Source organism: Emydura macquarii, unplaced genomic scaffold (genome assembly GCF_026122565.2).
Source record: "Emydura macquarii macquarii isolate MOO-44397 ecotype Brisbane River unplaced genomic scaffold, CSIRO-AGI_Emac_v2 contig_1390, whole genome shotgun sequence".
In the NCBI taxonomy this organism is placed as follows: domain Eukaryota; kingdom Metazoa; phylum Chordata; order Testudines; family Chelidae; genus Emydura; species Emydura macquarii.
The window spans coordinates 11,748,656-11,773,086 of NW_027131527.1; the positions used below are offsets into that span (position 1 = coordinate 11,748,656).

The 24,431-nt window shown below is 40.2% G+C and overlaps 1 protein-coding gene across 1 annotated transcript; it reads left to right on the forward strand.

Moving 5' to 3' along the window:
* The first annotated feature begins 2,738 nt into the window (after positions 1–2,738).
* On the forward strand, positions 2,739–17,621 carry KIFBP (kinesin family binding protein). Its single transcript, XM_067552645.1, has 7 exons — positions 2,739–3,181; positions 5,661–5,759; positions 10,390–10,469; positions 10,564–10,747; positions 11,724–11,808; positions 15,295–15,404; positions 16,149–17,621. The coding sequence occupies exons 1-7, from the start codon at positions 2,813–2,815 to the stop codon at positions 17,025–17,027; spliced, it is 1,806 nt and encodes a 601-aa protein (XP_067408746.1). The 5' UTR covers positions 2,739–2,812; the 3' UTR covers positions 17,028–17,621.
* The last annotated feature ends 6,810 nt before the right edge of the window (positions 17,622–24,431 follow it).

The window sequence follows — 24,431 nt, forward strand, 5'->3', positions numbered from 1 at the left end:
CTAAAGCAACTTCATGACCTGGCATGCTCCAGGTAGGAGCAGTATTTAGGTTAGCAAATGTCTTAGTTGTATCAATTTGGTCTGGATGCCCTAGAACTACCAGAGGCCCTAGAACTACTGGGAACTTTAAAAATGCTTCATAAAGTCCCCAACACTGTGTCCACTATGTATACTCTGTTAATGAAGAGGAACTACATTAGTCTGAAGTTCTTTGTGAAAGTCTGGGAAGGGGATTTATCACAGTCCTTAAAAGAATGCCAGTGGCAGAGCATATTATGTAATGTTAAAAATGCTTCTGTGGCTCTGAGGCTATACTTGATGCAATGAAAGATTTTATTCATGATGTATTGGATGGCATAGAGGTTGAACAAGAGCAAGGCCTTATTCTCTGAGGTTTGTTGGCTGTGTAACAAAGAAAAAGGTACCCCACTGCATATGCTATGGGACTGTCCAACAGTCAGGAAGTAGAGGAAAGAGATGGATGTAAGAGTTAAAACTGCTCTGCTTCAGCAAGTGAATGTCAGCTGAAAATTATATCCTAGGTTATATACCTGCAAAGCAAAGACTCTGGGTCTTGAGCGCTGCAGAAATCACCAAGTGTGCTATTTTACAAAAATGGAAGAGTAGGTTTATGTTCAAACTAGAGCACTGGCATTCAGACCTGTCTGAGCAGCCAAAGGAAGAATAGCTTAAAACCATAGAAAGCAATTATCCATGCTAAAAAAACTATGTTGCCAGACTCAGTTACAATGCACAATGTGCTAACTTGTTGTTTAAACACAATTCAGTCGTGCTGGCTGTAGGTAGGACTGAAGTGTACCTTAATTATATTAGCTAATCAACATGCATACTTGAACATTACACTATTCCTTTTAGGAAGAAACTAAACAATTCTGTATAGAACAAGGACAATCGTGTTCTTAAACAATTTTTTTCTTCTTTGTGGGGCCCTGTCAGCATGAAGTTTATAAATTTGTTAGCCATAATCCTGCATAAGCACATTGTTTCCAGTAAGATTCTAATAGAGCTTCCCTGATCTGAATGGACAAATTTATTTCTGTCCATGCGCCCACCCTGCTCAATGAGATTCTCTCCTTAAGTAGTCTGCAGCACAGTTGTTGTACAGTTCTTAGATAAAAATATTTGTCAGTGCTCATTGAGAATCAGTACTATGAGGATGGTGAACCATAGTCACGTTTTTAGAGTGAGAGAGAGAGAGATCTGATTTCAAATCCATGTGGTTGGGGCAGGCAGCATAGTTCAACAGATGGCGCACTTGATTAGAAATAAGAGCTTGTGGATTCTCTTCTCATCTTTGATATAGACTTCCTCTGACAACTTGGACAAATCACTGCACCTTTGAATCTCCCTTTGCTTGCTTTTAAAATTGGGATAATGCTTACTCACTTTTTGCAAAGCATTTGGAGATCTGTGGATGAAAAGAGTGCTATGTTTTTATATTTGCTGTTGATTCTTTAATGTGAAGTTTACAGGAATTAGTGGTATGTAAGTTACTACTTGCTGGAGCTGATAGTGTGGTCCACTTAAATCTTAGTCCTGCCATTTGAGATCATATCTCCCAGCACATCTGAAAGACTGCATCACGTAATGCTTAAGAGCCTAGTTCTCATGAAGAAAGAGGAAGGATGTTAGTCTGGAAATGTTTGAGTAGGACAGAAACATAATGGAGTGTTACAAAGGTTAGAGGGAAGAACAAGGCTGGAGAAGAAAATAAAGGGGCAAGATGTCTCTATCAACTTCTCTGTAGAAGTTACTGGTTTTTTCTGGTATTGGAGTCTAGACTCAGCACAAAGGAGTTTCATAAAAACTAGGCCCTGTCTTCAAATATTTTAAAATCCTCATTTCCTTTACTTTTCTTACGATATATAACTGAAATCTAGACATTAATCATTGTTTTTTAAGAGCAAGAGAAATATTTCAACTATCTAAATTCTCCAGATTTCTTATTTTATGTTAAGTGTGCAAGTTGCAGTGAGAGTTTCTTGGCCATGTGCTACCATTTCCCAAGCTATTTTTTGAGGTAAGAGAGTAAGGAAAAAATGCATTAAAAAAAAACCCTTTGCCTTGTAGAACTGTCAGATGCCATGACCAGATCTAAGGACCCAAAACAAAATTGTTTAAATGGCCTGTGCTCTTCTATTTTCCCTTGGTCCCTTTGGAGATTAAGAGAAATAGGGCAGCCGTGTTAGTGGGCACGTCATCTTTTCCAGTTGCCTGAGACTTACAACCAGCTCAGTACTGGGAAGAGCAGGTGGGAGATCGTTAAGGACTCACTCCTGGGACGTGTGTGCAGTGGATGGCACCTGACAGCCACCCTGTGTGCCTGCCAGTGCTGCAGCTGCCTTCCCCCAGAGCACTGCCTGGGGAGAGGGTGTGTGTTGTGCAGGGCTGGGGTTGTGGAAGTGTGTAAATCCCACTGTATAAGGGCATCTGTTCGTTCACGGGGGTGCGTGGGGGGGGGCGGACAACTCCTTTTACCACAGGGGGACATGAGGGGCCCGGTACCCCTGGCACTTTTCTAGGACTCCTCTTAGGGGGCAAAGGTTGGGCGCTGAGTGCTCGGGGGCGCGGACAGAGCGTGACGCCCATAGGGCGGGCGCTACTAACCATAGGTTAGGTCAGGGCCGGGCGCCATGACGGTAGAGGGCAGACAGACATAGCTGGCGTCCTGAGTGGTCGCTGAACGTCACGTGGCCGCTCTAAAACGACGGGCGGGTCAGGCCAGCGGCGGTTGGGCGGTGCTGTCAGGTTGTTGGTGGCAGCAGCTGCGGCGTCTGGCGGGGAAGGGAAGATGGCGGCCCCCGCCGGCTGGGCCTCGCTCTGCGAGAAGTTCCGCAGCTCGCTGAGCCTTTCCAATGTGGAGTCCAAGAAGGACCCGGAGAACGAGCCCTACCGCTCCAAGTACGGCGCCCGGGAGCTGCTGGAGGAGGTCAGGCAGCTGCTGGGCTCGGAGGAGGCGGCTGAGGCCGAGGGCGCCCCTGCGGGGGAGGCGGCGGCGCTGTGGGCCGTGCGGCTGGCCGTGGTGGAGTACGAGCTGGGGGTGAACCACACCGAGACCGAGGAGCTCTCTGCCGGTGAGGAGCACCTGCTGAAGTGCACCCGCCTGCTGGAGCGCCACCGCCTCTCCCGGGACTGCGTCTCCCTCTACATTCAGGCCCAGGTAGGGACGGTCCTGGGCGCCCCGCCGCGTGCCGTGCCCACCAGCTCCTGCCGCGGCTCAAGACGGGAGGGCGGCGGGCAGCCTGGGGTCAGGGCCCTGGCTTGACTCTCCTGGCGGGCGAGGGTTGGTGAGTTGCTTTCTTGGTCCCCGTGGTGGCGGCTCATTCCGCCGTGGACGGAGGGCTGTGTCGGTCTAGACGCTGGGTGGTGGCAGTGTGATCTCTGGGTGGGCAGGGACGGCTCCAGTCAAGGCGGAGCAGCACACTCTTTGGGGCTGGGAGTGGGTTAGGGCAGATCTCCCACTCGCAGAGTTGGGGTGACCGCGAGCGTAGGCAGGGTGGCAATATCAGCCTTGCTAGATCTGGGCCCTTTTTATTTGTGATTCTTAAGGTGACGTTAACAGTGTAAGTGAGGATATGAACTATTGAAACGCTGTAATTTGAGGGCTATGCTAGTTTACGTTTTCAAAGCACTGTTTAAATATTAAGTTGCATTGCAAAAATTATGATGAGAATTTATCGTTGCAGTCAAAAAATCTACTTGCCTGCTCTTTAACCTTAAAGTAATATAATACGGTATGTATATTACCCTGTGGGAGTGAGTAGAGTTCTGTAATACTAATAATTTCCTTACAATAATTTAGGTCCCTCTGTACATTCCCTTCAGAATAGTTACCAAATGCACGTACATTCTCAAAAGTGTTCCAGTCTTTACTCCACTTGAAACTGTAAGATACTTAGAGATAGAACATCTTAAACATACTGACTATTCAGATGTCCTTATGACGTCTGGATGATCTAACTGTACTGTAACTGGCAGGCTAACAATAACGGTCTCCTTGTGAAGCCTTGCAAAATTATTATAGTGTGGGATGGTGGAGAGACTCTACTTGCCAATCAGAAAAAATTAATTGTCCTAGTCAAGTGGGTTAGCTGAAATTTTCAAGGTTGCATTTGTGTGTGGGCACTGTCTTCCATTGTGACAATTTGGGTGGGGTGCTCACACAGAACACTATAAACCTGAAATTGAAAGATTACAGGTTTATTTTAGAAACCATTCAAAATGGGTCAGTGTCCCACCAGTAACTAAAAGGGTCACAGCTATACAAGTTGACATCATGCCAGGGTTTTTTAATTATTATTGCATTGGGCCAAGGATTCAGCTCTGCATGCACTTTGTGTCTGTAACAGACAGGTGCCATCTTCTGGAAACACTGTGTTTTGCTTGCTGTTTCAGAACTCTCCTTTTTGCTACAGCCTGTGCTTTTTCCAATGCTACATATTAGAAGTTTTGTTGTCAGATGATGCTCATGTTCCTAGCATTGGACATCTAATGCAAAGTAACACAACTAGAAATCATGATGTGTAACTGGGATTTTGCACTCAGGCATCAATTTCACAGGCTGTAAAAAACCTTGAACATTTAAAAGAAGGCAACATAAATACTTCAAGCAATAATCTAAAGAATTGGCCATATATTTTAGTGCTTTATATGCTTTCTTGTACTGACCTCTCTTGTGGAAGCACTGGTACAGTTCTTTTTATCCTATTGGGTCAATTCCTGTAGCCCTGTCTCTGATTTGTGCTTTTCTGCATAGTAACATACATGATGATTGGTGTCTGTTTGTTTTTGCCTGTTCTACTGTACATCCAATCCCAGGGACAAACTGCTTCTCTTCATGAGCACCACACAGTCTGATGCTCCTAAAAGGAGTAATTTGAGTGGGTCAGCTGCAGAGGCAACTTGACAAAATTCCATTTTTACTCTTCTTAGTCTCTTTAGTTGTATATTAAGACTTGCCTTTTCAAATGAGCAGATATGGAAACTAAATTAGTATGTGTCATAGCTGGAATGTTTTTGAATGCTAAAGTCTTAATGAGATGCTTGGAGAAGCTCTTTGAAATTGGAGAGCTTCCGGAAACAATGTAAGAAATGTATGTGAATTACGTTTTAGACCTAAATTACACTTACTTTAACTTTCACTTCTTAACTTATCTTACCACCTTTGCCTATTAATGAAGATACTTTTAAAAATATCATCTGCTCTTTCCTAGCCCAATTTCTCATCCTGTTTTATCTGGCTTTGAAGTCATAATACTGAATTTCTAACATCCTGGTAATTTTTATGACAACACTGAAATTTAAGACTTAATTGCAGCGTCAATCAGAAATAGAACTATGAGAGGCAAAGCACCTGTTTAAAAACACACTTGTAATAATAGTAAATACCCAAACATTTATATATAAACTTATAATTTTCTGTATTTATTTCCATGTTTGCTGTTGTGTGATAAGGCATCTTTAAACAACTCAAGATAAAAATGATGGGCCAAGTGCTGCCTTTGGAAAAGTGACTAACTCCCATTGACTCAAATAAGAATGTGTACTGGGGTGGAATTTGGTTGTGTTTAAAGAACTTGGTTATTGCAGATGGGGAAATACTGAAAATAATTATTTTTTTCTTTCTTTTACATTTCTAGAACAATTTGGGTATCCTGTGGTCTGAAAGAGGTGAAATTAAAACAGCACAGACTTACTTGGAATCTGCAGAGACCTTGTATAATCAGTACATGAAAGAGGTACTGTTAACAGAGCTTACTTTACGTATACACAGCACTATTATTTATTTGTGTTATGGCAGCACCTCAAGGTGCCAACCAGCACTGGGGATTATGCTGAGTGGCATAGACTGTAAAAGATGGTTCCTGTCCTGAAGACTGCATCTGGCAGAAGGACATTATTTTTTAACCTTTACATGCAAAGGCATTTCTTAAGTATAAGTAAATTTTTTGTCCGAAAAACATCTGGCAGCTCCTGCACTTCAGAAACGTGACAAACTATGTGTTGCTAGCTCTATAAGGAACTGAGATCTGTCATCTCATGTTAGTTTCAATGCTGGATTAATAATCAGCAGATAAACTTGGCCTAAATACGAAAATAAGTAAAATATTCAATGTTGAAAGTTTTTTAGCCAGAATTAGAACCAGATGGAATCTAGCTCTTCCAATAACTCTCCTTAACATCATACTGGCAGTACTGCACAGCCACATGAGATTTCAAACAATTACTTTTAGTTAACAAGAAAAAAGTTAATTTTTAATACTCCTGAACTGTCTGCATTGCTTTTCTATGACTATTTATAATGCTGAATGAGTTTAGCTTTCTTTCAGAAAGGCTCTTCTGTGTCTTAGGCAGTCTTGTCAATGACCAAACTCCTTATGCATAATGCTAAGTTGTTGCCTCTGCAGTGGTGATAGCAATGGCACAATAGAGCCTTTGTTATGCTCTTTGCAGAGCTGTTTATACATTGTGATTGCCTCAAGGACAGTCTTCTGCATTGTTAATTCATCTTTTGTGACTTTGAAGAAAACTAGTACACTGCAGTTCAACACATGGGGAGAGGGGCGGGGAAATTCCTTCAGTTACAGTTTGGGATTTACAAATTTTTGGCCACTCTGTCTTTGTGAGGACTGAACTGTTTTAACATGCCCACTAGTTAATACCTGACACTCATTTCAGATATTGATGCTGTGGACATGACTGTATTAAAGATTTGACCATAAACATAATCCTGAAGCATATATTGGTTCTGTCTCTGATATTAGAAACTGGATTGCTGTCTTTTTTTTTTTTTTTTTAATTTAAATTAACTCCATGGAGCTTATCCAGTGTTTCCCTGAAAAGACTGAATTGAGATGAAAAGCTGGAATAATAGTCAATTTGGGAAGATTGTTCTGTGAGGTTAGTTTTAACATGCATTTAAAATCTGAGAAGGTCTATACAGTTTTGTATTGTTTACTGCCTGATTGGTGGGATCTGAGATTAGAATATTAAATACAACCTGCAAAGAACTTTTAAAATCAAATTTATGCACTTTTTTGCTGTTTTCTGAGGTGAAATGAAGGCTTGGAAACTTTCAAGTTTCTTATGACAGAATTGTAGTTTTAAGATTATTTCCCGGCTCCTGGCAGCTTAAACTAGTTTTGGCAAGTAAGGCAAAAGTCTAGGAACTCACAAGAACAAAGGAGCCCTGGCAGGATTAAAAGGGACCCCTCTCTCAAGAGGAGAAGTAGTTCTTCAGAGGAGTGAGACAGAGACATGGGAACCCTCTGAAGAAGCTGCCTAGATCACCATCACAGGATGGTAGGACTTTTTAGGTAAGATAACAAACACTCTACACACTGTCTTAAAATGCTTTGTTCCTACAGTAAAATAAAAAATGCTTTGGTTGCTATTCACATCATTGATCAGACTCTCAAAGAGAAGAACCACAGGTTCACAGACCAGTTGGACCGCTTGGTTACAGTGATTGATTCACGGGGTCTAAGAGCGGGAGAATCATTCCTGGAATTCTACCCAGGATAGGTAAAAGTACGAGGTCTGAGATCTGAGGGTGCACTCAGAGATCGGAAAGGGGACAGAGCTGGTGCAGCTTTTCCTGTAACTGTAACTTTTTAAACTTCAGAAATGTCACCTTTGGTCTCCTGGAGTTTGCTGAAGAACTTGTTGGGAGTCTGAGGAAATGCATTATGAGCTCTTTCACCTCAGCTGAACTCGTGGGAATCTTTAATAAACACGTTTTTATTAAAAAATGTTAATTAGTTATTGATGCTAAATGGGTGTAACCAAAAAAAGCATTAAACAAATGGATTCTAACAATCCTTTCCTCCCTGGATTGTTTAGCTTTCCCACTCTTGTGATGTCATCACTTCATTAGTTCTTCAGTCACCATCCTTTTCCAGGCTAGACAGAACCTAAATAAAAGACAAGCAGAAAATATATATATATATATATATATATATTTAAAAATAACTTCCAGGGTTGTTTTAATAAAGAAGCAAGTAAAGGGACAAGCCCATTTTCCCTATCCACCCTGACCTCATGAAGTGCATTTGTGATTCCCATGAAAAGTGTTTCTCTGAGCTGCTGTGCCTTTCTCTGCAGAGTCTCTCTAGAGAGGCAGAGGGAGGTGGGTTACCACTGAGTTGCCATTCTGGCCAAGTCTTCAATTTTATTTTAAGTGTAAAGAACAGAATGATTTGAATGTGTCAATCCTATCTCACATTAATCTCAAACTTGGTCCAGATTCCCTCTGCCTCATGGTACATCTTGCGAATGTAGACAAACTGAGCCTGTTATAGAAGTTCCTGCCTCTTGACATTATTCTCTTAGCTTGGCGGAGACCATGTGGCCCAATGAGTAAGGTACTGGGCTGTGCAGCTAGAGATGTGGGTTCTAGTTCCCGCTCTTCCACTGAGCTGCAGAGACCTTGGCCGAGTAACTTTGCCTCTTTGTGCCTCAGTTTTTCCACAGGAGGGAAGTGATATTTAACTTCCCCTTGTGAAGTGCTTTGAGAGATATGGATGAAAAATCTGTGTAGAGCTAGGTACTGTTATTACAGGAACATTTATCTGCTGTTCATTTTTGAAGTGATTAAGCAATAAGCTTGGGGAACTATCAAGTACACTAGTACAACAAGTTGCACTGCTAAACTGATCTCAGTATTGAAAATGCTCATAATGTCATGTAACACATGTGATTAGCTCATTTGTTGGCATGCTTAAAAACTTCCAGAATGGTTAGTGCCACGAGGAAACTTCCAGAATGGTTAGTGCCACGAGGATCTTGGAGAAGCATCCACAATCTTCAGCCGGCATTGGAGGCACTATGGGATAGCTGTACAGAATTCTCATAAAAGGAAGATACATACATACCTGTGAAGCAAGTTAGGTGCAGACAAAGTTGTGCCATAAACTGTGTTGGCATGGGCATGTACCAATCATGCTAGCTCTAACTGTCTGACAGCTGTCTTATAGCAAGGTGGAACAGATACAATGGCAAGATGCTGTATTCAGGAATATTCTGTATAAACCCCAGAAATCATATCCATAAAGAGAGTGAACAAAAACAAGTTAATGTAGAACAAGACTACATTTACTTCCCAGATATCCTAAATACATGTTTAAATCTATCTAAATTAGTACTCAAAGTTATGACTTCCCCATTTAAAACTGGTGGAACAGAGATGCTTTCCTTTTTGGTTCAGTCTCTTCATGAAGCATGGTGTCTCTTTGGAATGAATGTTTCATTGTTTTCTATTGAACCTAATAAACTGAAATTGGCATATCATTGGAGTTTTCTTTTAAAATGAATTGCACTTTACTTGTGGTGATGCAGCTAGATTTGTGTAGTGTCCTTCCACTCTTTGCTTCTTTCTTGTCCTTATATAGATGACGGAGGGCCTGAACCAACAAATATTTGTGAACTGCACCTTGTTGTAAATGGTGTGCCTTATGGGGATTTGATATGCTGTGGACCTTGAGCTTTCCTGGCCCCAGGGAGTGTGTAACCCAGACTAACAGTGTGGTTCTTTGTTCCCTTCTAGTGGCTAGACCACATTTTGAGTCTATTGCCTCCATGTTACCATACTGGTGTGGTGATGTAGTTCAAGCAGTAGAGGCTTATGCTTTTAAGGCTTGTCTAAACACAAATGCTATACTACTTAAACTATACTGGTATAATTTTAAGTGACACACCCTCCTCTAGCATGGACACAGTAATATCTGTATAAAGATGCTTTAGACTAGCATACCTTTTCCCATATGTGAAGGGGAATAAGCTGAACTGGGATAAGGCACCTTTATACCAGTGTAAATGCATCCACACCATGACTTGTACCAGTATAGCTATTTTGATTTTTTTTTTTAAATCACCCGTAACCAAAATGGTTTTATGAGTTAAAAAACTGTGTGTGGACTAGGCCTTAGATCAAGAGATTGTTCGTGGGCACTGTACCTCTCCAGGGATGTTGTTGTGTTTTCACACGAGTAACGTTAAACTTCTCATGAGACCAGTATGAATCAGAATAAATTAGTTTTAGAATGACAATGTAATGCTCTAAAAATATACACAGAAGTTGTATCTGAGAAAAGCAGTTTTATAACACAGTAGAAAAAGTGAGACATACTGTTTGCTTTTTCTCAACTCATCTCATGGACTTCAAGGAATCGCATTAGGTGTAAAATTCAGAAATTCTGTGGAAAATCAACAGTCCTAGTATTTGTTGAATTTGGGATTGAAAAACTGCAAATGCTTACAGATGTTTCTGGTTTTGCATTGCATGTTTCACACTGCAGCCAGTAGAGGGAGCACAATATCACCAAATAAGTTAAAGGTTGTGTATTAGGTATACTGCTTGTTCTGTTGCAGAATGGGAACCCTCCCCTTGATCCCAACGAACACTTCATGGCAGAAGAAGAAAAACTTACAGATCAAGAGAGATCAAAAAGGTGGGTGCTGATTAGAACATACATTTAAAATGTGAGTGTGATGGCTTTTTTTTAAAAAAAAAAGTCTAAAATAAGACCCAAATTGTCTTCACAGATTTGAAAAGGCTTATACCCATACATTATATTATCTGGCCCAAGTCTACCAACACCTGGAAATGATTGAGAAGGCTGCCCAGTATTGCCATACTACTCTTAAACGACAGCTTGAGTACAGTGGCTACTATCCGGTAGAATGGGCTCTCAATGCTGCTACTTTGTCACAATATTATCTCACTAAGGTAATAATTTCAAAGTTATCTCGGTTGTGGTTATGATTTATTTAATCTGCAATTAAAAAGTAACTGCAAAGTCACAGTTGCTGTTCCAGTAAGTAGCTCATCGAGACTTGATGCCTACTGGATTTTAAAGTGTCCTCCTTTAAAACTATAAGTAGTCCTCAAATATCAAACATTTGTCTTAAGGGAGTGCAGTGGTTGCACTTCCCATGGTAGTATGTTGCCAAAAGTGAAAGTGAGCAAGGGCGAGGAGGGGATAAACTTAAGAATTAAAGCTCAGTGGGCACAGTAGCATAAATTAATTAATTAATGGTGGTGTGCGATGAGGTGCTTGAGAGTTTTTGTTTTTAAAGGTGAAAGGAAAGTAATCATTTAATTTTTAACTACCTACTACTGGTATCTAGCCAAAGAAAATAAATTCAGGGGTGCATCTTACACTGCACCCTTTAAATAATTGTTTTTGGATATTTTAGCATGTGCGTTAAATTTATTGAAGGCTGTGTGAGCAAGTATTACTCAATGTGAGTAAAGGAATCAGAATCTGACTCATAATGTACACTCAGTTTATGTTCAGCTTAGTGCTGTATTATGCCCCACAAACAACAGTGTTTACCACAGACCTCAGGAAGTGACAGTAGCAGATCAGAGCAGCACGGAAAAAATGTACAATGTTTGTGTCTCAGTCCTGCTATAAAAAGAAGCAACTGTCTCTGGGGGGGTTGGTTGAGTTGGGGGCAATTGGTGGGAGGGTGCTATATTCCATAGTAGATGTAAAAAATAAATCTTTCTTATCAAATTGTACAATTACACCTATATTTTCTAGTATCCAAAGGAAAATACCCCATGATCTCTCAATTCTGCAATTTCCCCCATCTTCACATGTCCTGACTATATACTTTGAGGGGTTTAGTTAAGTCTGAAGCAGCAGCTGATTGGCTGTTTTGTACCTATTGAACACTGCTGTTTCTCTCCCCCACAGCAATGCTTTATGGAGTCTCGCCACTGTTTAGCAGCTGCCAATGTTATCTTTAGCCAAGCTGGACAGGCTCCTTCTGCAGAGGACAGTAAGTGTGTGCGTCTGTGTGTCTATTTTGTTTTAATGGTAGTTCACTTCAATCAAGTAGCTTTGAAATAAACGTTGCCATTATGGATGTTAATTGCTCATATGCTCATCAGTTGGGAACTCTAATAATAATTCCAGTTCCTTTATTAATTCTCTAATTATCTTCCCTTGTACCACTATTAAAATTAAATCAATGTTTTGAAGATTTGCTACATGTAAACATCTTGAAAAGAACTCAGCTAATTATTGCTTATGTTTCAGGAATTTCACTGAGAGTCAGGCGATAACTTTAGTATTTTTTTGTAAAATTGACTGAGGTTAGAAATTGCAAGGAGGATGGGAAAAAACATATTGGGGCAGTTCTAAAAAGTGAACTCCTCTACCTATGTGTTTGCAGCAGCATTGGGAGAAAATTTCCATCCTTAATTTTTTTTAAAATCCTGGTACACACACACACTTACAATAGTGTGTATAGTCTGCTTAGAACAATCTCTAAATTAAGACTACTAAATAAATCTGGTGCAAGAAGACATTTCCTGAGAATAGGCTTAAAATAAAGACTTCAGCAGAAAAGCAGTTGCGTATAGAACACCCTACAATTAGTCACTTGACATGGTGCAATCTCACTAGAAGATGCTACTTTCAAAGTTGTAGTTGTCATCCTTGACTTACGTTGTATTGGTGTCATAAAATAAACAGCTCTTAAATCAACAAAATCAAGTGGAATAGAAGAAACTTTGTACCCTCCTAAAGAAACAGCCATACTTCTGGGGGCTCATGGTCACATGACTTTAGCTGTGCTACTTGTAACATCCTGTCTCTCCATTATTTCCTGTAAAACAGTAAGCTTTGGTTTTGCACGTCTGTGCGTTTCAAAGCCTTGGACAACTGAAAGCTTCAGAGGCTATAGACTCATGGGAGAGTGAGCTAGTGTTCAAAAGGGCTGCATTTTGGATTCCCATACCCTGGCATCACTGCAGTGAGTATTGGCTAGTTTTAAAGGATTTGTGCTCATTGGAATGTAGTCCCCTTAAATCCAATTGGCATTGTTATCCAGGGGTAAACTACGGCTTAAGGGAACACAGCCAAGTTTCCCTTAACCAGAGTTCAGTCAGCTGGACTGCACAATGTATAAACGTCCTCACTTAAGACATTTTTTGGAAATTTGAAAATGGACAAAAGCCTGTGTAGAGTCACCCTTTATACCTCATATAGTTAGTTTAATTACATTGTTAGGAGGCAGGGCATGACCAGGATATGCAAGAGCCATTTTAGATAAGGAAACCCAAGACTTTAAGAAATACTGGGTTGTATTAATCTTAAAGGTCTGTCAAGACATCTTAGAATAAAGATGAAATATTTTACAGCTGTGAATTCACACTTAGATTTCCATGGGTGTTACTATCTGGATCACTAGGTTGACATTGGGGTCAAAAAGGTGATATGCTTTCACCAAGGAAACCGCCCAGTTGCTCCAGCCAGTAGGAACATAAGTAGCCAAAGCTGGTACTGCTGCACGGGGGCAGGGAGGGGTAAAATGGGGCCCAGTCAGAGCCATCTTTCCCTCCCAGAACCTTGCAGTATCCAGAACTGTGGAGGGGAGGCCACGCTCACACACAGTGGGGCTTGCATCTCCCCCACTGTCCTGTGGGCTTCAGAGATGAGCCATCCAGAGACTCTTTAGTAGCAGCCAAAGCAGGGACCTCTGGACATTGAGAACGCTACATTTTTGACTGGACTTTCTCTGCCCTGTGCTGATTGGCTCTTCCTCCTCCCCTCAGTCTTTTCACCTGAGCTTCATTCCACATCTGCCTTCTTACCTTCTTTTCCCCTTCCTTTCCCTTCCCATTTAATTTAGTCCCTCCAAACTAAACCTCTCCCCTCCCCATCCCACGTCAAATAATAGTGGAACTAACATGATAGATGCTGCCATCATGCTGTTATTGCTGCAGGTTGTTGTCTACTTTGTGTTTCTACAGTACCGAGCACAGTGGGGGCCCCTTTCTTAGCTGTCCCTTAGGCACTACTGTAATAAACATGATTACTTAATAACAAAGAAATATATAGGCAGTGATGGTCTCTACTTCAGGCACAGGATTGTGAGTTGAGAGACAAGGGTCCTGTTTCCTACTGTGTTACAATCTTCCTGTGTGACTTTGGGCAAATTGCTTAACCTTTCTGTGCCTCAGTTTCTCATCTGTTAAATAAGAGTAATAATACTTCTCTCGCATAGATAAGGAGGCTAATGACTTGAGATTGTTGGATAGAAGATGCTATATAAGTGCAAAGTGATATTTATTACAGTGTGCTGGGAATTCCTCCTGTTTGTTTTTTCTTCCCCCTTCCTCTTAAGTTTTATATTCCCAACCACTGTACTATGAAAATCATCATATGGAAAATTCTGGGATCTAAAACATGGGAACTAGGGGGTCTATCAGTCAGTGATGTGTCACACTTCTGCATATGAAATGGCCACAACTCATGAAATCCCACTTGAAGAAAAGGCTGGATTGGTCAGTAAAGGTCTAGAATTACTTCACCTGAGTACTTGCTTATAAGAATACCTGCTTAAAAAACAGACACCCATAAGCATGTGAATGGAACATATCTAAATTCTGTTGTTAGTAAAACAAAGCCAAAACAATCTGCTATTTACAGTACAGGGATTCTTAAACTAATGAACAAATGGAGCTCACTTTGATGCTACTGATAACTCTCCTTTTCCATTCCCCCTTCCCTCTTAAAAACACCCCCCAAAACAACATAGTGCCTGTGAAAGGTACCAACTTAACACTGAAGACTGAAGCATCCTTTTTATCCACAGAACAAGAATGGCAGCAGCAGTGCAAGCTTTCCCACACTGCCCCACTAATCTGTCTTTACTTCCCCTAGAGGTGGTAGGGTAGTTCATTTTTAACATCCAGTCTTTGGCACTTGTGTTGAGACTTCAACAATGTTGCAAATTGCGATTGTGGTGGGGAACTCAACTCCAGGAGAGAAGGAGCGTAAGAGTTTGTGGGCTAGCAAGTCTTCCTGTTCCTATACTTTGGATTGGCCACATACTCTGCTTCCTCAATTTGGTTGTCTCTTTCACTATAATTCTTAGGGCTGTTGCAAGAGAAAACGGTGTCTTAATCATGATGGGGAGCAGCTTTGCTGTTACAGTTGGTTTTTGAAGGGCAGATGAGCCCTTATTTTAGAACAGAAAACAAATTTGTTTATTATATTTTGGATAAACTCCAAGACCAGGTGGTCTTCCTGTTACATATCTTCAGTAGCTGTTTTTAAAGGCCCTGCTTGATAGATTCACAGTAATCCACCTTCTGTGTCTGCTAGAGTTTGGGATTATAACTTTTGCACTCTTAGAACTATAATGGAAAGACAGAAAATATCCTGATCAATGTAATAGTTCTTCCTTTGAATGTAACATTTGAGCTTGAATACTTCATTTCTCCTCAGCTCTTTATGTGATATGTGTATTTATCAGATGAAACAGAACAAGACCAACAGGATCTTCGACAGAGAAAAGCTGAAATTGCAAGATGTTGGATTAAGTACTGCTTGACTCTTTTGCAGAGTGCTCGGAAATTACTTGAGGTAATCAAACTAATCAAAATTAGTTCTGAACAACTCTGAACAGACTCAATGAAAAATTGTTTATAACAGGAATTGCTTCACAGTCAATCATTAAGGATACATAGTTGCACAACCAGTAATCAGAAGACAAATATTTGAACTCTAGGCTATACATGTTCTAAAAACTGCTAACCCTTTAAAGCTGTTATTCAAATAAGTATAGAGACAGGATCAAAAATAAGCAGTTTGCTCAGCCCTGAAGTTTGATTAATGGAATATAGCAACTTTAAAGCGTCCCTGATCATCATGCACAGTGTCCCATTCTTAGGCTTTAATTCAGCAGAGCACTCAAGTATGTGTTTAATTGTAAGCATGTGGGTAATGTGATCTTTATTCAGCACTTAAGCATCCAAATAGTCCCATTGACTTTGAACAGGGTTACATAGTGCCCATTAAAATTAAGAATGTGTTGAAGTGCTTTGCTGAATTGAGACCTCAGTTGATTGTCTCCAGCTCCATTGTCTGGATACAAAAACCCCATGGGGTGGAGATATACTTCTCTAATATCCATTTTAAATAAATCATGCAGCACAGAGAGGGGGGTGAAAATCATAATTTACATAAATTTGAATTGCTAGCATTCCGTCTCTTTTCTTGCTGTTTAAAACTTCCATTTTAATTAAAGACTATAATTAAAAGCAGCTTCCATGCATATTATTCTCTGTAGCCACATGTATTTTAAACTAACATGCTCTGTCATTTTAGGATAACATAGGAGAGTTGGATCCAGACAGGCAATCAGAACTTAAAGCCCAAAGGAAAAAAGAGGAAGATGAAAAAGAGAAGGGCAGGAAGAAAGCTGTTCTCTTTGGAACTAGTGATCTATGTGACTCTATATTAGCCACGGAAGAGAAAGTGAGCTGTATATGTCCTTTAGATTTTCAAGAAGCCAGAGAAGTCTTCCTAGTGGGTCAGAATTATGTTAATGAAGCAAAAGAGTTCTTTCAGTTTGATGGCTATGTTACTGACCATATTGAAATTATTCAGGACCACAGTGCCTTGTTTAAGGTGCTTGCTTTCTTTGAAGAGGATTATGAGAGACGCTGCAAAATGCACAAACGTAGAATAGATATGCTGGAACCCATGTATGTGGATTTGAATCCACAGTATTACCTGCTGATCAGTAGGCAGCTTCAGTTTGAACTAGCAGATACCTACTATGAGATGATGGATTTAAAGGTAGCTATTGGTAACAGGCTAGAGGAACTTGACTCTCATACTATAAAAAAAATTAATTCTCTGGCTCAGTTAGCAGTCAAATACTATGAACTCTTCTTAGATTCTCTGAGGAACCCAGATAAGATATTTCCTGAAAAACTCGAGGATGATGTTCTTCGCCCTGCAATGGTGGCCAAATTTCATATTGCACGACTATATGGCAAACTTATTACTTCTGATGGCAAGAAACAATTGGAGAATATGCAGACCTCATTGGAATATTACACATTTCTAGTGGACTATTGTGAGAAGTATCCAGAAGCTGTCCAGGCCATAGAAACTGAACTAGAACTCAGTAAAGAAATGGTTGGTCTGCTTCCAACAAGAATGGAGAGACTAAGAGCCAAATTGTCTTCATTCACTTAAACCCTCGTCTTCAATTGATGGAAATGTGCAATATTAAAATGATCTCTGTCAAACATACTATGGGACAATTTCCATTCCTTGTTGTTGCCCTTAGCATTCAAATGTCTGCAGCCATAAGATCCTGCTATGGCAGGCACTATAGAATCTTTATAAAATTGAGAACTGTCCAGTTTAGTAGCTCACCCATTCTAAAGGTATATACTCTAAATGTAAAGTGAATGTCCATTTGATGATTTATATTGCTTGCTTTTTATGTGTAAATACAAACCTTTCCTGCCTTACTTTCTTCTTCCAGTATATAATTCAGTTTCTAAATGTAGTGTTGTACTTAAGATGTTTCTTTTAAGGGAATCTTTTGGTTAGCTTGACTGGTCCTAGAAACCTTTTCTAAGAATCAGACTTTAGGCACCCATTCTGTCAACTAGACAGGACTTCAGTTTTTCTAACCCATGTTCCCAAGAAATATTTATCCATATGGAAAGGAGCCTTATTATAATTGTCCAATATTTATTTTGTATGTTGCGAAGTGACTTGTTGCAATTAAACAGATAACTATTAGAGGCTCAATAAATGAACTTGCTTGACTAAACACTATTTTACTGAGTCCTTCTGATGATTTGATTTTTTTTTTTTATTTTAAGACCTGATTGACAATAGAATCCTGTCCCACTTTCTTGCAGAAACTAAAGTATCTTAACTAGCTGTAAAACTCACTTTAATCGTGTGTGACTTTTCAGTGGTTGAACAAATAGGCAGGCACCAATGTATCTAGAACAGGAAAATAAGAAATAAATGATCAAATCACGAAAGATGTGCTGGTTCTATGCCACCTCAGGAGATTCCCAAGGCAAGGGGCATCCATCCATTCCAGTGATCTCCAGCTGCCAGACAGCATTTTGACTAAGTAGGCATAATTTACAGAATTGCAATAGCTGTTCTAATTTTCATAAAGGTTCAACCCTAGAGTCAGAGGAGTATAAAGGTGTCTTTAAAACTGCATTTGCCTCAACCGTCCAGTCTTGCATTGAGAAGTTTTTCCTGAATTGGAAGTTTTGTCACAATATGTATAAAATGAATGTAGCCAGCAGATACCAACTAGTGCCTCAAGTAAAGACAACCCGTAGACAGTGTACCCTCCTGAAAACCATTCTTCCTTAAAAGAGAAGTAGTTAGTCATGCCAACAGTCCTGTAGATGCACAAAATGCATGTAGCTGGGGAATTTTCATGTCTTTAGTTACTGAAGAGATCACACATTTCATAACTTGTCTAAGTTGAGCTCACTGCACATACCAGGGCCTCCTTGCAGTCCTCCATTCCTTCCATGAGATCTGTATGACTCTCCCATGCCCTTCTGTTTCAGGGATTCACTGCAACAGCTTCACCATGCCTGTGGCTCTGGGTGTTCCCCATTCTCTGCTAGGGTTCCTGTGTGCACCCCGTTTCCACTTCCACCATGCCAGCAGCTCTGTCTCTCCCCTATTCCAGGAGCCCCCATTTCCCCCCAGTTAAGGGTTCTGTGTGCCTTTGCTGCAGTGGGGGAACCACCATTCTCTCCCCCCTCCCTATCCTATGGGCTGTGTTCATGCCCCCATTTCCTCCTTCCCACTACCATTATTATTTATCTGGGAGGGAAGTCATTTAGGGTGTCAGTATGTTAAACACTATGGGGAGGATGAGCAGAAATGTTCCCTGAAATTTTGAAATTGATCAGATGTGGCATTTAAAAGTTAGTGTTACAAACAGATGGAAAAAGTCAACAAGTTGAGTATATGGCTTCACAAGGTTGGAGAATAACTCGTCAAGTGTAAAGAGTGATGCTCATACATGTGGGGCAAAGGCAAAGAAATAGACTACACAGGCTTTTTATTTGGAGTGAAGTCCTTAATTTAATGTGAAAATTCTGGTAAAAGCAAAGAGGACAGATTTTCTGACTTCTAACAACAGACAGAAATAAGTCAATACTAACCAGGCACGTTGGAAATTACAGATAGCGGAACTTAAACTTGAGCATGTACACAACTACATGGAGGACAATCAGCTATGTAGATGGAATTACTCAGCCTTCAAGATCTTCCTCTAGTGGCCTACCTTGATCATTCAGTCTTTCCTGTGACCTGAATGTGGACCACCTACTATTTCTGAATGATATAGCCCTCACAGGAGTGTGCTATGATTATATTTCAGGGTTTGTTTAAAGCTAGTGTGTTTTTGTGATTATTTGGGGAATCTCTGTAAAATTCATTAATCCTGTGTGAGATGAACTCTGTATCTTGACCAAGCTGAAAACTCCATTTTCAAGGGTTCTGAATGAGGCAGAGGGACCTCCCTTATTTTCCTAAATACAGATTGTCCCCTCCCAAGGGAAGGGTGAACCATGAAGAGCATTGCAGTTAGGATGTTTTTTTCTAACTGATCTACATTCTCTTATGGTGGAATTCTGGGAGTAAGTGTGTTTAAGTTATGGAGGAGTTTGAACAAGAAAGTACAGGACCCAGCAGGTTACAGGTCTCATGATGGGGTGCCATTCAGAGTGTCTGCACTGAGAATATGTCCAAGATTGGAGAAGACTGGGCTCCATTCAGACTCTGGAGGTGTAAACCACTTGGGGTGCCAGCGACTGGGTTCCTTCACGATAGTCTAGTGAATGAACAAGAGGGACTCAATGGGGAATCTGATATCTTTATATTTTCATGAATTCACAATTGGAAAACTAAATTAGGGTTAAAATTTCCTCTTGCTCTGTTTTCAAATATACAGCTTTGGCTTTATATATGGTAAATGTTCTTCACAGCTTGGGTTTTCCTTCCCCACCCGCAGCCATGGGGCTCCCTTAAAAAATACTGGCAGTTATCCCAAACTGCTTTTATTATGTAGGTCACAGAAGGGTCTATTAAATCTCATTTTACTTGTAACCCAAGGAAGGATTTGAAGTCAAAACTACATAAATTGTTTGTGTGCTAAACTAGTATACCTATCAGTTCATAATTCATCTTTTCCTAGAGTTTCTTCAAACACAATAATCCTAATGTCATCCTTCAAACATTTGTCCAAATAGGCCAGTGTTAAAAGTGAACTGCAAAGTAATCAAAATTAAGTTGACAGGTGTATGTGCTAAATGTCCACTGGTCTGTGGGGTATACTTGGGGGGGAAGAGGGAGGCTACTTTTTTTTTAAACCCTCTGAAATTCTCTTGGTGCTTTCTGGATCTTTGAAGAGATCCCAGAATGCACCTGTCAGTGACAGTACAAATGCCATGCATGGGATTGCATGGGTAGCAAGGTCATTGTCATCCAAAATGCTGAAAAAGTATAATGAATTCAAGGATGTTGCCAATGAATGGGGCAATACCCAAAAGGGTGTCAGAAGAATTTTAGACCCTGAGTTAAAATTAATTTAAGAGCTGAATGGGCACTCCTCCACACCCTGGCCTTGCCAGGATGCTAGGTTTAACTCTGGTTTTGCTTTGTAATTTTCTTTTAAAAGGGTGCAGGGCAGTGTAAGTAAAAAGAGGCTTTTACCCTTTGCTGACTATTGATCAAAAGGTTGAAGTCTTTTAGCTCAAATATCAAGCACAGCTGCTCATTGTCAAGAAGTGTAAAATAACCCTATTCTTAAGTCCTGATGCATATTCCTTGAAGTTGTATTTGTGTCTTCAGGCAGGAATCTAAATTTCCAACGAGGATACCCTCCTTAATCTCCAGAAAATTGGACAAACCAGTGATGCCAGTTCTTCATCTCTTCTGAAAAACATTCAAAATTATGTCTAGCAAAGCCTATTCTGCTACAAGACATATTAGCAGGTGCCCAGCAACACTCCCAGTGTTGCAGTGCTTTTAAAGACTCCCAAATTGTTGTTGGAAGCACTTATGATACTTTACATGTGGACAATAACTCTTTAGCATTAATTTAGATAAATCTCATATTTAGGAACAATCTCTAAATTGTTTTTAGATTAGGTGGCAAAGCTTCCTTCAGGAATGTTCAGTTTTAACTACAAAGCCTGTGTGAGGTCAGGCGTTTATTTCAAAGATTAATTAAAGATTAGGTTTCTGTGAACTCAATTTAACCTCCTGGGTTTTTGTTCCTTTTTGTACCTCAAAATCCTACCAACTAAACCATCACACTGTTTTCTGCTGGTCCTGAGGTTATATTTTTTCCTCCCAAGATAAAAAAGGTTTGATAAGTATTATTTATTTTACAAGAAGCTCACTAATTGGTGCAGAATACATGTTGTGATATAACAAAAATATCTAACCATCTGAACTAAAGGCTCTTCAGATTTTTTAATAGTTCAAAATGTATTAAGATTTCATTAATAATAATTCATGTTTCCACTAAGGTCTTTGATATCCTCGATGAAAAGCAACATACACAGTAGGGACATCAATTTATCTGATTATGAATGCACTCCTTTATTTTAAGTGAAATATCCTGTTCTCATAGCAGTGAGTGCCATGTTACATTTTGCAAAATGGCTTGAATGAAAGCTGTGATCTGATTAAATTGATGAGAGATCCAAGTAAAGGGTCAAATGTCCCCTTTGCAGCATGGCCAGAAATAAAATATTAAAAAGGGACAGGAAGTCCCATAAATCCTGGAATGGGAGAATGGAGCCCATTCTCTGTGCTTCATCCCTCCCTGGAAACCCCCTTATTTGAATGCCATGTGGGTTGGGGTTTAGGTTGGAGAGAGTGGAAGTGGAGAACTACCATTCTGTATGGCATTCTCCCCTCTTCACTTAGCAGCAATGCTATCAGGAAAACTAGAAGGAGTTGGTAGTGCTGATGGTAGCTCTAACATCCCCTTCACATCTTGGAAGGTAGAATTCAAATGTTGAGGGGGAGGCCTGGTAGATTGGCCCCTCAGCAGGCTGAGGGGTACAGAGGCGGTGAAGATGAATAAAGGAGTTTGGCTTCCTAGATGCCTCAGGAACCTTAGGGTTGGAGTCTGTTTTCCTTCTTCAGGTTTGGAAGGCATTAGGGCATGGTCTTATGGAGTGAAAACTAGTATCCCAAAGTTCCTGTCCTAGCTCTGGCACAGACTTTTGTGTCCTTGACAAATCACTGAACTTACCATTGTACCTGTAAAATGAGGATAAGTGTGCCTGCCTCAGAGGATGCATTAGTTCAGTGTTTTGGACGTGTGTTAAGTATAGCTTTTCTAGTTCAACAACAGGAAATATTGGAAGAGTCTGCTTAAACCCCACGTGATATGATGAGAAGAAAGACTGATATGTTATCTTGACACATGGTGAGAGATGTTTTGGTTTTGGTGGTTGTTAGCTTTTCACTCAGCAACATGAGTAAGAGGGTCAGCCTTACCTGGATACTTTGCTTTTTGAGGGATTAAACGTGACCATTAGTGTTACTTAAGCATATTGTTGTGGAGCTAATTAAAATAATTCTTTGTTTTATGTATTATTCTAAAATAAACCTATAAAGCAAGACTGACTTAACGTGGTAGCCCGTTAAACTAACTTTGCTATATTCTTGGTATTGCAGAGACCAAAACTGTTATGTTAAAATCAAGTGCGTAAACTTGTGGTTAGAAGCATTGAGCAACTTATCTTTCCTCTTCATTTGCAACATTATAGGCCACTTTGAGCTTGACACAAGTAATGTAAATATTGGATTTGACTTGAGTGATTAATTTACACATTTCCCAATACTTTTCAGATCATACCATTTTCAAAGACCTTTTGCATTTCTTTAATTTTTAAAATAATTCAGTAGACACATTCAAAATCGTCATTGCAACAGCCAGTCATGCTGAAATCAGGGATTTTCTAAATGTAATAATTTGTCTGGCTCTGTCACTCTGACGTCTATGCACATGCATCTTTCTAGCCAAATATAGGCTAATGTATTAGGGAGATGGTTCATGTGCTCAGTGAATTGAGTAAATACTAAAACCACTACACATTGCAAACATGCAATTTCCTTTCAAACTGAAAATTCTCACAGCAGTACTGAAGGCTTGTTTAAAGAAACTATGTTCTGAGGCTCAAAAGTAGTGAATACAATGTAAAGTGGTATATGTAGAATAACTAATATTCTGATTGGTTTATATATGTTGATTAAAATATGTAATCCTCAATTTTTCAGGATACAGTATGTACAAAACACAACAGATGCTTTAAAAGTGATAATTTACCATCTGTTACCAGATGATGGCATCTGCGAATTCCCCTGAACAGGCAATAAAGTGTCTCAGCTAATGTGGTGTGGTAACTCTGTGGTAACTTGTGGAAATACATCACTGCCTTTCACATTTAGGTAACAAGTTTGCATATTGTCCATGTTGAGGAATCCTAGAAATCATTATCTATCCTGTGGCTGTTTCGTGACCTATATGAAAATTAAATGACTTTGGTGGGCTCAGTCCAACTCCTAGAGGCTAGATGGCCATATCAAAGAGACTGTCACCAAAATTGGCTCATATGTTGGCATACTCAGGATAAGAACAGAATACACACAAAGACCTAACCTCTCATATTTTAGAGGTGGTTATTCTTAGTCAGAGTTGAGGAAGCATGCACTGATACTGTCTGGGTTAGACTTGTTCTCAAGATGAAGTGCTCTGCCACTCCCAGTCTGATGCCTATTACAAGCACTACATTCACTTACAAAAATCACTCAAATCCAGCTACAGAAGTGACAAATGTTCATACTCTGGGGCAGAGTCAGATCTAAATTACATTGATGTAAATTTGAAGTCGGTGGAGTTACTCTGGCTTTATAGCGAAGTAACAGAGATCCAAATCCACTATGTGAATACTGTATATACTTTACACAGTCCTTTGCATTTCTATAAATAATGTTCTACCATAGGCTGTGACAAACTATATTTACTGTAATGTATATTTATCAGTGGCCAAATTCTGCCCTCAAGTGTGATTCCCACTGACTCCAGTATATGGCCCTATGTGAAGACGTTGGTCCCAGCCCATCATTCGTTTTGTTTGAAAAATTGAACTCTGTCCATACTCAACCCAAGCAGAATGCTCCATATTAAGGAAATAAGCAGAAGAGGGCCAACATTCACTGGTCTTGATCCTTGGGTATGGCCAAGCTGTGCTTGATACAAGATCTGAGCCACCCTGATGCAAGTTTTGGAGCAGCCCCAGTGGTGCTCTGAATTATGCCATCTGTATGGCCTGCAAGGGATAGTTACTCCAGTTCAGAATTGCTGGACCACAAAGGTGTCTAGTCAGACCCCTCTCCCAGGCATAGTGCTTATGTTGGGGAAGTAGGTGTGGATTCCCCCATGCTGGTGGAATCTTCAACAGTCAAGGCAGTTTTATGGCCCAATTGCACTAGTGGCTTGATCCAAAAGAGATGCATCTTGAGTCAAGCTCTGGCCCAGTGCTTCAAAAAGTGCCTTAACACAAGATGTATGTTTGT